This window comes from Sinocyclocheilus grahami, unplaced genomic scaffold, assembly GCF_001515645.1.
Source record: "Sinocyclocheilus grahami isolate Dianchi unplaced genomic scaffold, SAMN03320097.WGS_v1.1 scaffold223.1, whole genome shotgun sequence".
Taxonomy (NCBI): Eukaryota; Metazoa; Chordata; class Actinopteri; order Cypriniformes; family Cyprinidae; genus Sinocyclocheilus; species Sinocyclocheilus grahami.
In genome coordinates, this window is record NW_015505402.1 from 2146162 (window position 1) to 2161609 (window position 15448).

Below are 15448 nucleotides of genomic sequence, written 5' to 3' on the forward strand. Positions count from 1 at the left end.
GTGTTTGTTTTTTAATGTTGGATGAAATGGTTCGAGGTGACAGACTGTCACATGTCACAGTGTCAGTCTGCACTCAGAAACGTAATGGTCGCGAGCAGCTCAGGAGTATGCAGTCTGATGGGTGACTGCGGAGTATTTCCGTCTGATGAGAAGGGATGCTGAATGTAAGGCCTGCTGCACAGACCATCGACCCTCCCCCATCTCCTATAAAGACAACATGACATAGAATGCATTTAATTTCGGTAATGTGAGTGAGACAGATTGTACATCTGGAAGTAATGAAGGGTGGGACTTGAATTTATCCAGCAGCTTATCGTTGGATTGCTATTGGATGGTCATGATATTATTAGTGCTCGCATAACTATTACTATTGCTCATACTTGCGATTAGGTATTTGAACAACCCCCTAACTCTAAGTATTATCAGCACAAAACTATTACCATGCATGTCGATTTTTGTAGTTTTTTTAACACTTTTTTTGTTAATGCTTGTAGATCTAATCGAATCCGCGTCCAACTCGCAATGCATTGTGGGCAATACTTTTGGAATTAATTTAACATACTAGGATTTAGGGGTGTGCACAAATAGTCGAATATTCGAATATTCGATCTGTAATTAATATACGAAAAATAAAAACACTATTAAAAAATGTTACTACAAGTTGCTTTGCTGGCCATAAGTGCAGGGAATCCATGATAAATCCTAAGCGCGCAAATTAAAAGTCAGCTATAACTAAATGCACTGAGTTGTGCTGAGGAGCGTGTTAACAAGTTGATTGTACTAGTTGAATGCTTTTGTTATATATACTGTATATAACAAAAAAACTAATTTTTTTTTTCAACAAAAAACTTTGAGATATAACATAACGTTGTTGTAGAACATTGTTGTGTACAATGTCTAATCATAAGCTTGTTCAGAAATGGTGACAAAAACCTAGCCTAAATATTCAAATACAATATTTTTGAAAAATGCCCATTTCTAATAGGATTTGGGACACACTAAGGAGCCGTTCACACAGAACACTTTTTTTCATTCGGATTCGCTACTTTTCTATTGTTTTTCTATGTAAACACGCTAGACGGATGTGTGATCTTTTTCAGCATCTTGCACATGAGCACTGCGTTGTTAAGACACAATGTCGAGTTAAAGGTAGGGTAGGCGATTCCGGAGAGGCTAGCAATAGCAAGCTAGCTTTGAAAGCATAAGATCCCACCCTCCCAACAAATCACTCTCCAAAGCCACGCCTCCTCCAAAACACATGAACACATGACAAGCAAACCAGAGGCTTGGCGCTGGTGGAGGGATGAATGCAATGCTGTCAGATTACCTTGTGTCTCATTCTCTGCATTTTTTTTATCAAACCATTCCTGAGCGCTGCATCTCGCATTTTTAGACGCAAGGACATGTTCTGTGTGATGGGCCCCTAAATCTGTTTTCAAATATTTAGGATGAATAGTATGCGAATTGGGACTCAGTATCAGGTTTCTGCATAGCTATTACCCGCAACACCCCAGCATTATGGCATAGAGTTATGGTAGATTATAAAACTTTTTTCCTTTGGGATTGACAGTGAATTGTGCACAGTAAGACCAGGATTACATATTAGGAAAGAAAAAGAATTCTGATTTCATATTGAAGCATTTCAGAACTTCTTTCTGCTGAAGTATGGTTAATTGTCATACCGGCTTGTCCTTCATAAGAAGACGAAGCATGGGCTCAGCGTGCCGCTCTACTGTTGGTTATGTCATTCTGGCAGCAGTGTGCAGTAGCAGCACAGTCAGCTGGCTTTCTCTGCTCCTAGATGATGGGCTTTATTTTTAGACTCCTAATCGGTTTCAAAAGTTGTCCAGAATCATCCACCAAGCTTGAGCAACTCCCCTGCTGTTGTCAGCTTCATAATTGGTGTGCTATAAAAAGATTGAAAAAAAAGTCTGAGTCTGCACTTGCACTGATTGACAGACTGTAGATGAGCTGGAGTTACACAACAGAACATACACCCAGAGAAAGATCATATTGTTCTTAGGTTGGTCTTTTGTAGCGCTGGAGAATGAGATAATGGATTTCTCAACTGTTTTATCTAATAAATTACTACTACTAATGTATTTTTGCGGATTTTGTAATAGGGCTAGGCGATATGGCCAAAAAAAAATCACGATAAAATTTGACATATCAGTCGATATCGATAATTATCACGATACATTTTAAATCTTTATTTCTTTCCAGTTTAAAGGCAGTTTTTTGCGTGTGGAAGTTGAAGAAACCAGACCATTAATTGTGGTTTTAAACTACTCTTTATTGTCAGAACATAGCAAACACTTCACATTTTTGAATTCTTTACACTTTTCCAGTAATTTTTCTTAATAGAAAAATTTATTTCTTAGTTTATGCATGTTCAGAGTGATGTTGTTTCAAATCATGAAATAGGTTTGTGTTGACTGACTTTTATGATGCGTATCTTCAGCACAGCTTGCAGTGCAGGCTGCAATATTAATAATAAAAAAATTTTGTCTCTTAGAAATGCACATTTGACAGTAGCTTGAGCTGACAGTAGTATTAGCTTGAGTAGCTTGGCTGCAGATTGTTCACAAACGCCATAGCTTAATCACAGAAAAATACTGTAATTATTTTCAATTACTCCTTTAATACATTTAATACATGTCTACAATAATAATATAATACAATTTTATATGAATATCCCACATTTATGCCACAATAGCATGGTACAGTTAGTGTTGCTACAGTAAACCCATGGTAAATGATGGTGATTTGTAGATTGAAAAGTCTCGTTGCGCAGTTTTTCTCCTTATTGTCAGCGCTGTTTCATCTGGCTTTAAACTAGTTTAAATCGATTATCGTTATCAATTTATCACCCAGCCCTATATTGTAAATATGCTTTCTCATATTCCATCCACAGAGACCTCATCCATCCAGCCTGAAACATAGCATTGGCTGAACATTTTCTGTTTGGCCAACCAACTGTAAAACAGCGCATTCTGTTTACGTTTTTGAATTTTTTTGGTAATTCTAGTGGTGCAGAAATTACAAGCTTCGCCATGAATTATTTTGTTTCTATTAAAAGTACTTAAAAAAATATTGGAGATGTTCACTCTTGCCATTTTATTTCAAACGTAATTAAAATAAATGTTATTCAATGTACAGTACAGTACAATGTAAAGTCACAAATCTATCCCCTCCTCTTACAAAAAGGTTTTTTTTAATAGTGTGACTATTGTTCCTCTAAACTAGAGGAACAATTGACATACTGTAATAAAGGGATAGTTCACCCAAAAATGTAAATTACTCATCCTCAAGTTGTTTCAACCCTGTATTAATTTCTTTCTTCGGTTGAACATAAAAGAAGAAATTTTAAAGAATGTTAGCAACTGAACATTCGAAGGATAGCCACTGACTTCCATACTATGGAAATAGAATGGAAGACAATGGCTACCATCAACTGATTGATTTTTGTGAATCATGATCGCACTGATTGTGCACACTTCCCATGTGTGTATCTTTTTAATCATGACCATTGACTTGCACAGTGAAATAGTTACACAATGCTACAGTTTAAAGTCCAACTGTCAGTCTTTCCATGTTTGGGAGTAAAGGGGGAATTCCTTTCAGGCTGATTTGTTGAGACTGAGCAGATCCTCTCAGCACACTGCTGGTAGTGTACAAGAGGAAAGGAGAAGTCAGCTTGGCATGGGCGGAAATAACATTGTTGGCTGCTTTATGGTATGTGTGCAACTGGGGGAGCTTAAATGCTGTGAGCAGAGTGGCCGCTTGTGTGTACGAGAACTGTGGGTCCAAAAAGATTGTGGGGAGCGAGACCGAAAGAGAGGGAGAGAGAGAGAGCGAAGCCTTCCTGAAAGCCAGGATGTTCAGTCTTTAGGAAGGAAGTGACTACTGTTTCAAACACACAAATAAATGAAGTCATCCATCACTGTGTTTCCTAATCCACTCATTAAACCACTTCCTTCTGGCCCAGGGCTCTTTAATCAAACCCTGTTACCCCAAATAAACACAAACACATGCAAGACTTGAGTACCTGCACACAACACAGTGTCCATCTGTACTGCTTGAACCAACAAGCAATTTGCAATACTTAACTGTTTTCCATTTGGCCAATTGGTGCTGAATTTTTATGAATTCATTCATATGTTTTTGTGTGACCTGCCAATTAGGGTTTATGTGTGGACCTTCATGCTTACTTTTTTTCTAAAAATTGTATGTTTCTGTTTGATTCACATTGTACAAATTCATATTAATTCACCTCATAAAATAGTTATGTTTTTCTCATAAGATCGGCTTGGCTTGAACTCTCCTCTTTACATGAGTCTGAAGTGCTTTCTAGAGGAATTGTTCTCATGAAGGATTCACACGGCTCACCCGTATGTTCCAAACCTCTGTGAAACACGAAATAAGCGATTTTGCTGAAAGTCCAAGCTGCTCTTTTCTATCTTTTCCATACAATGAAAATGAATGCAGACTGGGACTGCTGATCTTTAAAAAACAAAAAAAGCACCATAAAAGTGGTCATTATATATTGTGATACACAGCTTTTTGTGAGAAGCAGACCAATTTTTAGGGCCCAAGCCCATAGGGGGCGCAGAATGTCCTAAAATGTTGTGGTCCATATATCATACATACATGCGTTTTTACATATGAAACTATGTAAACATATAAGATCTCATTGACCTGAACAACTTTCAAAGTGCAACTCATATGCTCCACCCAACAGGAATTTGGCTATTCAGGGATTTGCGGAAAAAAGCATGACATTTGGTATTTGAGTTTGATATTCTAATCCTAGAGTTTATCCAATTGCCACCAAACTCGGTCAACATGATCTCAAGATATTGAGAATGCTAAATTGCGAATGGATTTTTGATATCTTGAATGGTTTGGCCATGGCGAGGCAATAAATATATGGTGAAAAAAAAAAACTGAAACAAGAAGTTTGCTATAACTTTAGCATGCATTGACAGAACTTCAGCAGTTTGTTTGTTGATGGAGGCTGATCAAAGTTATAGCGCCACCAACTGACAACAGGAAGTGTGTCATTTTCAATATGCTTTGAAAGCATCATCTTATATTTACCCGATTTGATTTAAGTGAGGGGTCCAAGATGATTTTTTTTAGCCCTATTCCTCACTCTGGAGATGTAAAGATCTTGGAGACTGGGCACCAATAATCCTCTCAGCAGTCCTGACTGTCCGTTGTAGTCTCTTGATGTCTGATTTGGTAGCTGAACCAAACCAGACAGTTATGGATGAAAATATCATAACTTTTCATATTCATAAGTTTCATATTCATCAGGATAATATCAAGACAAGTCAGATGTAAAACTGTGAAAGGATTACTGATATCTTAAAAAGTGTTGCCATGGCAACACATCTAACTTTAAAACTCTTCTTTGGTGTTTTTGAGGCTCTTAACATGCTTAGAATTTCATGAAACTCGACACACACATCAGAGTTATCAGCCGTTAGACATTGGCAGTGGCAGGTCATCCAATCAGATAGATTTCTCCAAAAACAATCGTATCTGGCTTGGCAGGGTTTTCTATATTAGGCTCAAATGGTGGAAAATCTCAGAGAGGAAGTTTCCATTTGGTCTGCTGGTGGTGAGGGTCTGTCCTGAGTGGCTTGAGATGTGGAAACAGAAGGCTTGCTGAAAAATGCACAATATGCAGTTCAGCAGTTCACCACCCCAATACACACACTCACACATTCAGCATCTAAACTCTTACCCACTCTAACTGTTGCTCTATCCATTACTACACAACCTGCCATGCATGACTAGCACTCATTCAACCAGTTATTGTATTCTGTTGTGGTGTGAACAGATCATACAAATCATAAAAGGAAAATAAAGCCCCTATAAAAGACTTTCGTGTCTCAGTGAGAGAAAACTCAACAGTCAGTCTGTTTTTGCATGTTATCCTATGTCTTGAATTCCCTATTTTAAATACTGCACCTGCACTAGTTTAAGCAACACTTTAGTTTTCTGTAAATACCAGTCGTAGTTTCAAATGTTTCAGATGGATAATGTCTTAAAGGGGTCATATGATGCAATTTAAATTTTTCCTTTCTCTTTGGTGTTACAAGCTCTTGGTGCATAAAGAAGATCTGTAAAGTTGCAAAGACTAAAGTCTCAAATCCAAAGAGATACTCTTTATAAAAGTTAAGAGTCAGCCACGCCTACCTAAAACGGCTCGTTCTAACACGCCCCCACATACCTACGTCACTATCTGGGAAGATTTGCATAACGCCGCCCAAATGTTCATGCAAAGAAAGAAGGCGTAACTTTTATTCTCGCTGTAGTATTGTTGCCACCGCCGCCATGTCGTGAAGGCGCTATGTACTTCATTGTGAAAGCGAAACTACTTTGTTTGGCCTTCCAAAAGAGGACGATATCGCTTCGTCATGCCTAGAGCTAATCCGTGCTGGTCGCTGAGGAAATACTTCAACTTCGCGCTGTCGATCGCCGGATCGGCTTTCACCGTGGACGAAGCGGAGTCCAGCCCGGGGTCGTCACATGTGGTTGCCGCGGGCATCACAATATGGTAAGGGACGTAACATTTCCGTCACACGCTTGAGGAATTCGGACAATCACAACGCACTGGATAGCTGGAAAATCAGAGCACACCTCGCTTTTTCAGACCGATGAGCTTTGTAAAAATCGACACGTTTCAGAAAGGTGGGGCATAGAGGAGAAACAATAATGTACAGTATGTGGAAAATAATGTGTTTTTTTAACCTTAAACCGCATAAACACATTTCATTACACCAAATACACAAAATAATGTTCTTTTTAGCAGCATCATATGACCCCTTTAAAACAGGAAGTTTTAGCTCGTGGCAGGCTTTTGCCTGGGGTAACACACGGGCAGGAAGCTAATCAGGAACAATGTAACCTCAAGATGAAAGCCAAGATTTTCTTTCTCTTGATCTAATCGGACAGTCAAAACAAATCACTACATGGCTACATAAAGAGCTTGGATTTTAAAGAAAAACATTGAGTGACACCACATGTGGTTCAGCCAGGAAGAGAGAACGCTAAAATGCAGATTTTGTCCCATTAGCACAAGCTGTCTTGAAATGCAAGTTTTGTTCAGACAAGCGTTCCTCAAAAGTATGTTTGACATCTCGATGTGATACTATTCACTTGCTTTGTAACTTTCATAACTAGTGATCTTTTTGAAGCTTTTGAGAGGGGCAATTTCCTTTTTTATGTGGAAGCATAAATCTGAATGAATACCTTTAAAGAGGTCTCATATCCTTTGGATGACAGCCATGTGTAGAATTCAGTCTATGGTATCCCTCCTCAAGGATATCCTTCCCATGACCTGCCAAACACATTAGAGGATATTAAAAAATCCTTCATAAAATACCCTAATTAATAACTTTGTGTGATGTGGATGGGTCAGGATCTGGGCTGCTGACTGAAAGGCTGTATTTTCAAACCTCACATGAGCTATGTCTATCAAACTCTCAGCACTGTGACTTTGAACAGGGCACCTAAAAAGATTGTTCAAAAATGAAATTTCATTCAAGATTAAATTTGAATCCGTTCTTCACACAAGACTATCGCATGGCTTCAAAAGACAAAAGACTTCAGTGCATGAGTCATGTGGACCACAACTTCCACTGGTCCCTATCCACTTTTATTGAATGGAAAAGAGCGGCATGGACATTTTGATAAATCACTTCACATTTAAGTTCTGTATGTTATGTAACATTAGGTAATGCAGTAACTAACATGAAATAACAATGAAAAATACAGTTACAGCATTGATTGTTGTTAATTTATAGACACACTACCTTTAAAAAGTTTAGGGTTAGTAAGATTTTTAAATGTTTTTGAAAGAAGTCTCTTATGCTCACCAAAGTTGCATTTATTTGATCAAAAATACAGCAAAAACAGTAATATTGTGAAATATTATTACAATTTAAAATAATTGTTTTCTCTTTCAATATATATTTTAATTATTCCTGTGATGCAAAGCTGAATTTTCAGTATCATTACTCCAGTCTTAAGTGTCCCATGATCCTTCAGAAATCATTCTAATATGCAGATTTGCTGCTCAAGAAAAAATCCTATTATTATCAATGTTGAAAACAGTTATGCTGCTTAATATTTTTGATTAGTATTGGAAACTGTGATACATATTGTTCAGGATTCTTTGATCAAAAGATCATTCTTTGATCAGAAAGATCAAAAGAAATCCAAATATAATATATATAAAATATCATTTTTTGTAAAATTATTTACTGTCACTTTTGATCAATTTAATCCATCCTTGTTGAATAAAAATATTAATTTCTTTTAAAAAAGTGACCTCAGACTTTTAAATGGTATTTTTTTTTTTTACTTTTTAAGTTGTGTGAATTAAAAAGGATAAAGTGTTACAGATAACTCTTTTTGCATTCCACAGAAATACAAACATATGTTTGAAGTGAAAGTGAACAGATGACACAAATTTTTATTTTTGAGTGTGAACTTACTCTAAAGTTCTGTCCTTGTAAAAATCGCTTTGGTTAGAATTGTCAATAGAATATAACTGTATACAAAAATAACGATAAATATCTCATCACATCTACATTATGCATTGAACACAGCTGCCCTGTGTCTTACACACATGCTGATAGTTTAGGGAGTGTTGCAAAACACACAGCTGGCCTTGTGTGGTTCTTCCCATGGTTCTCCTGGGGATTTCTGACATGTGCAGCCTTGTGACGGATGCCACAGTGTCCATGCATGCACAGGCTAGAGAAACAGCTTGAAGTCTAGCCCCAAAACATGCTTCTGTGATTGACAGGTGCTATAATGTTTAAGATGTGACAGTAAAGCTGAAGGCAATTAATTGCTGGCGATGTAACTTCAGTGCTCTTTGAAACTAACCTTAGGCATCTGCAACATAAGCCCAGGCTGTGCCACATGCTACATATGAGCTTTTCAGGAAGCACTGCTGTAGGGGTTCGAGTCAAATGACAGGGGTGTAGAAGATAATCACCGCAATCCCAAAATGTGCAGACCCGAGGCTGATGGCTCTCATGCAGTCAGTAATCAGCCTGTCCTTTGATTTAGTAGCCAGATTAATAAGATGATCATGGATACTGATACAGACATTAAACAGTCACGGTGGTCTGTTCCGGCTCAAGGGTTGACGGGAAGCTTTCATGTGTGTCCCCTCAGGCCTCTCCAGCGGTCTATCACACAGCACAACTGCGTCTTCTCATTTCTGACTCCTGTGTCAAACATAATCGTTGCCTTTCAGAATTAGCCAATTTGGGTTCTGACATGCTTGAATGTCAGGATTAGATTTCTGTAATGCGTCTGTTTTCGGATATTGAACCTGACAGGTGGATCCTATCTGTGGTGGGGCTGGACAATATATATCAAATCGTTTTTTAAATATTTGCGATAAGTTCGTTGACTTTTTTTTTTTATAAAAAAAAAAAAATCACCATCAATTCTCTAAATGCATTTTATTGATCTTTTTATGAACGATTCGTCGATACTTTTTTTTTTTTTTTGACCTTGTAAATTTTAATCAAAATATCAACTTGATCTTCAGTTGAAACATGACATGTGCCTTCTCTCTGGTGACGTATGCCATACTGCTCCAATCATTTAGTCTGCTTAATCCACTGACCCTTTCTTACAAACAACTCTCATTCAGATGTGCTTTCACATCTCAAAATCCAATCAACAACCAATGGATGCAAACAAAACCCTGCACCGCCTTAATCGATAATGTACATTGTATGTCCATATTTAAAACTTTATAAACCATAATCTCTCGCTTCTACTAACTGTCGTACGCGCATTCACCAGAGAGTGGTCTTCCAGTGTATGACGTAGGCATAGCGTAAGCTTAGGTAAGAAGTGATGAGCGCGGAAGCACAGAGAGAGCAAAACAAAACACCAGTCATGAATTAGAACTACAAAACGAGGATTTATTAGTGTGAGAGGAACGTAATTGATTGTTGGTTGAACATCATTTCATTAGAAGTTGTCATAACTCAAAAAGACTGATGCAAACTGTTCAGTTCATGAGACTGATTATATTTTGACCGATATCGCCCAGTCCTCGCCTGTGGTGGAAAACCATTGGCATTGCCCGACAGGGGTGTCCTCAAAGCTGCGGCTTTGCTCCTGTCTGCTCTGTAATCTCACAGTCATCACACGCCACGGCACACATACTGAAAGGCCAATGATGTTATCAGTCCGCATTCCTCTTCAGCGGGCAGAAACTTTCTCATGGACAAGGAGAGTGTTTAACTTTCCACCATGAGCTACAGATGCAGGGCTTCTTTCTTGCATGGTGCCACTGATGAGTGACTAATTTGATAAGTTTTAAGTTTAAACTTTCAAGTTGGGTTCTGCTAGATTCAAGGTTTATGAACTTCAGTGTGCCTCTGTGTTTCTGTGATTTATATTTTTCACAGAGGCTTTCATCATCACCCATCATGGGAGCTTAAAAGAGTGGTGTGCTGTGTTAAACCTGTTTTGTTAAGTGTAACCAAGAACAGATTTGGAGGCCTTCCCGAGGGGTGAATATATATCCCAGAATGACTGCTTTTGCCTCCATGTCACTCCCTAGACAGAGCGAGGGTTTTCTGAATAAAAAATGGGTTGCAGAAGAATATTGTCTTTTCCTCTGATTTATGAGTTTGAAGTCTGAATTGAATGTGATGAGATATGTGAAAGAATACAAAGACATTAAACTTGTCTTTCTGTTGTTTTGTCTTCGCTGGCTGCATGCAAAAGCAAAAACACAGCTGGACCATTGTAGTCATGTATAATTGACTCAATAATAATGAATGTGAATAGGAGTTATTACTCAGTCGAAAAGACCCACAAACTGACAAGTTACTGTATGATTCAGTCTTACTCATGAATTACTTGTTAAGTCCATCAGAGCAGTTATTGATTTAACATCTGACTCATTGATGACTGGATGTTTACTCTATATGACAATGTGTAGTTGAAGATACATACAAGTGTTTAAAAAATTAACAACAACAAAACATTTTAATAAATTATAATCAGTATTTTTGTTTTATTTACTATGTAGTTAGGAACATATTTCTGCAAATTCGACAGAATTATGTTTAATTTTGTCTATATTTGCTTAATTTTATTTTTTATAACAATCAGGAGTCATTTTCTGCGTCATTTATAAATTTATATTTTAAAATTATATATTTTGCAGTCCATTTATTTTGCAGTTCATTCGTGGTGCACTGCAAATGATTCACTTTCCATTTACATTTGGCAGATGCTTTTATCCAAAGTGACTTTGCTTTCATTGCACACACACACACACACACACATATATATATATATATATATAAAATAGCATGAAGACCTGACCTGAACTCGACTCAAAAACACACAAACAGTCTCAGGTTGGGTGGCAGATCTCTACTCTGTAGACATACAGGCTGCACTGAACTGACATATTGACAAGCAGTATTCAGTGAATGGAGAAAAGCAGAAAGAGTGTCTGTTTAGTGCTCTTCAGCTGCTGGTCGCATACTGCAGCGATCTGGAAAACACTCTGCTCAGGCTGTGTGGGAATATGCAGCGGGAAGACACAATAATGATGGCCTCTCACAAAATTCCTTCTTCGCCACAAAACAGCACTTTTAATGAGAGGGTAGTGTAAAGTCAGTGGCTTTTTGCTTAATCTATTGACAATAAACTTTTCCATCCCCAAAGTACAAATGTTTATTAGTCAGTTAAGTGGAGCTGAGTATGTTGAGTGAATGCAAACATATGAGAAAACTGCTCTTTATTTACATTTTATGGTTTCCTCCTTAGCAGCAGGAGGGTTTATTAAATTTGGGGGCGTTCAGACATCTTGTGGTGATTTTAGACTGCCATCTGGTGGCTTAGCAAGTACTTTTAATTAGACATTTGGTGTGTTCAGAATAGCATACTAATATATTGTGCATAGTATGCAGCGATATGTGTACTGGATTTCTAACCAACAAACATGTTTGTATGCAAAAGTGGTTTTATAAATGTATAGCATATATTAATATATGGAAGTTTATTTCAAATTGTAATATTTCACAGTATTATAGATTTGAATGTATTTTGATTAATAATAAACTTCTTTCAAAATTATCTAGTGTACAGTATATTATAAATAATTACAATAATTATAAATTTAAATATATAATAATTAAATACAAGTTCCACAATTTAAGCAAACTTGGTGTTACTGAAAAATTAAATGCACTTTTTTATGTGACATGTATAGAAATGTGTTAATAAAAATAGCTGTTGTTGTTGTGGCGCTCATGACAATATTGACAAGAAAAATCCATCAGGAAAAAAAATCCTTATTGATGAGCCCTGAGGCAGTATACAGCATATAGTGTGCAGTATGCAGTGAGCAATGCGCTAGTGTCCCATTCCCTACATTAGTCATGAAACTTATCAGTACAACAAAGCCTCAACTTTGAGGATTACCTGTTTGCATTTAGGATTTAATGGCACACTGTGCAATACTTTTGAGAATTCACCTCTCTCTTCATCTCATTTTCCCTCTCTCTCTGTAGCTGGCAGGTCTAGGGAGAGGCAGGCAGCATGGCTGAACCCAGACGCGACAGCACCAGCAGCCTGCAGCGCAAGAAGCCACCATGGCTAAAACTGGACATTCCCACCGCTCAGGTGTCCGTGGACGAAGCTCCAGCTTTTGTTCAGGTACAAGCACTGTTGTCTACCTCATTTTAATTCTATCTCTCACTTCATACCGACTTTGTAATTCCATTATTTCATACACAGTGTAGCTCTGGTTTCCAATCCTGTCCATGTCTCTCTTTCTGCAGCCCGTGAAGAGACATGGTTTCCATCGCAGCGTCAGTATGCCTGTGGAAACCTCTCATCTCCCCTCTCCTCCACGTGATGTCTTTGACCCCCGTCGAGCTGCTTTCCAGCGTCAGTCTTCAATCACCCAAACCATCAAGAGGTAGGAGAGGCATTACATGTGGCTGCTACTCACATAGACTCTTACAAACCCATCAGGTCTGAGATTCATGTCTTTACCAAAGGTCAAACTCTGTTCCAAAACCTAGTAGGCTGTATAAATAGACACTGTATAGCAAGACTGTTCCAAATGGTGGTACAAGATTTGCAGCATTGCATGTGTCATTTGAGAAGTCCATTACATAATGCAATGAGACAACCTCACTAAAAATATTAATCCAAGATGGTGGATGAAGCAAGAGTAATGTCTCAATATATTTAGTGTTGTGACTGTCAAATGATTAATCGCGATTAATCGCATCCAAAATAAACGTTTGTCTTTACATAGTGTGTACCGTATATATTTATTATGTATATATAAATGCACAAACATACATGTGTATATTTAAGAAAAATATGTTTTAACATGTATATATTTAAGAAAAATATGTTTTGTTTATATGTAATATAAATTATATATGAATATAATTATATATAGAGATGTAAATATTTTTAAAATATATACATGTATGTTTGTGTATTGCGATTAATCGTATAACAGCACTAGTTTAAAATAATAAAAAATGGACTGTTTTACCTAATATTTGTTTGTTTTTATGTTATGCTTTTAGAGTGCCACTGTTTTAGCTTAGCAACGTGCTAACATCAAACTAAAAGCAAATTAAAAACAATTGTAGGCCAACTCACCAAAAGAGTTCTATCCCAGTTCGGATGCTACCTTAAGGTACATTAGCAATAAATCACAAGCAAAAAAGGTCTATTTTCTATTATCACTACAGAGAAGTATGAAGCACAGTTTAAACAAACCAAGCAGCTTTTTGTAACAACGCAGCAATTCGCACGACCAGATTGAATGCATTGCAAAATGTGTAAGGGGAAATCTTTCGTCCTTCGATCACATGTATTCCTATTGAAATGACTGGATTTCGTATGCGAAAATTCGTCGAACAACAGTGAATGTAACCAATTCCTTAGAATATAGCTCACTACATTTTGGAACAAAGCTAAATGACTACACCAGCATTCATTTCATAGCGTTTTAGTCTTGTTGTAGTAGTTTTAATTGGATGGATGCACATTAATGTGGCCCATGATCTTGCATACTTTGTTCTTGATCTTGCATCTGTGAATCGTGTGTGCTTTTGTAGTCGACACTGTGGCACCTTTTTGGTTGCAAGCGAATGTTGCCAGGCTTTTTTATGATTTGTTTGCTGAGATTGTTTTGAGCTGAGATGTAATAGGAATGTGCATGTGATTCCCCGTGCCGGAGGGTTTGAAATTCCTAATTTCATGGCTGATAAACCAAATCTGAAAAGAACCAGTGTCTGTGCGCCTGTTTACATGGTTTCTGTGTGGACGACGCCACTTTTCAGCCTTGTTTTGTGTATTTCTGTGCATCTGTGTGTGTATGTGTGACTAGCACATGTCTCTCCCTCATATGCTACTCATTAACTCTTGCACACGAGTTCACTGATAATAACCCTCCTGCTGGCATACTCTGTTTTTGCTCAATTTGCTAATCTTGCTCTCTGGCTCTTGTTGATCTGTTTTCCAGTTCTTCTCCTTCACTCTTTTCTTTTTATCTCTTTTTCTTCTGCTTCCTTTCTTCGTCCTGTTCTTCCTCTCCTCCCGTCCTCCGTCCTCTCGGGCCGTCCACAGCAGCAGGAGGGTGCACTTTGAGAGGATTAACACTGTGCCCATTAAGGGTCAACGTGCAGGGCGGCATGGTTTCAGAAGGCATCAGTCCCTCTCCAGAACCCTGCTCAGGTACAGCGGAGCGCAGGAGGCCTGGCGGGGGAGCTCTCACACACAACACACACTATGCAGGGGAACATGTTGAAGTGGCACTGTACAATCTCCTGCTCAGTCAGCTTCGGTGTGAGAGTTGTAATAATAGTAGTTGTTGCCATGTAAAACACCATCTATTAACATTTACAGTACATAGTCTCAGGAAAATAAGGCACACAATCTGTCACTAACTAATGTATGCCATTTGTGTACTAATATGTACACTTTAGGTAGTAATGTGTAGCTTTAAGGCACTAATATGCACCGTTTATGGGTAAATAAGGTACCACGGTGTATCTTTTGAAAGGGTATAGCCCCAGTGACAGCCTTTGTATCATTTTTTTGCTGAGCAGCATTTTAATATAATAATATAATATTGATAGTTACAATTTAAAATAGTTATTGTCAGGCCGAAAAAATCTTAAGAAATTGTTAAAAAAGTAATGGAAATTTCTATAGTGGATATGCACTTTCCTGTATGAAAATGCTGTTTGTGAGTGCAGTCCAATCTGCAAAATCTTTTTTAAAAACTCTTATTCAGTAAGTACAAATCACTGGAAAAGTTGTATTTGATTCCAAAGAAAATATTGGCATAGACAGTTTAAGGTTTAAATAAATATATATATACAGTGGGTACGGAAAGTATTCAGAC

At 37.6% G+C, this 15448-nt stretch overlaps 1 protein-coding gene across 2 annotated transcripts in view; it reads left to right on the forward strand.

Annotated features, from left to right (window-relative positions):
• The first annotated feature begins 228 nt into the window (after nucleotides 1-228).
• Nucleotides 229-15448, forward strand: part of LOC107596807 (inactive rhomboid protein 1-like) — a 32365-nt gene continuing 17145 nt past the window's right edge. The window contains exons 1-4 of one of the 2 annotated variants that reach the window (XM_016287634.1): nucleotides 229-247; nucleotides 12582-12726; nucleotides 12852-12991; nucleotides 14668-14775. In XM_016287634.1, coding sequence (XP_016143120.1) covers nucleotides 12610-12726; nucleotides 12852-12991; nucleotides 14668-14775 — 365 coding nt within the window. In that variant the 5' untranslated portion in view covers nucleotides 229-247; nucleotides 12582-12609. Of the gene's footprint in view, nucleotides 248-12444; nucleotides 12727-12851; nucleotides 12992-14667; nucleotides 14776-15448 lie in introns of those variants that run through there. The other variant, XM_016287636.1, reaches the window with a different exon arrangement.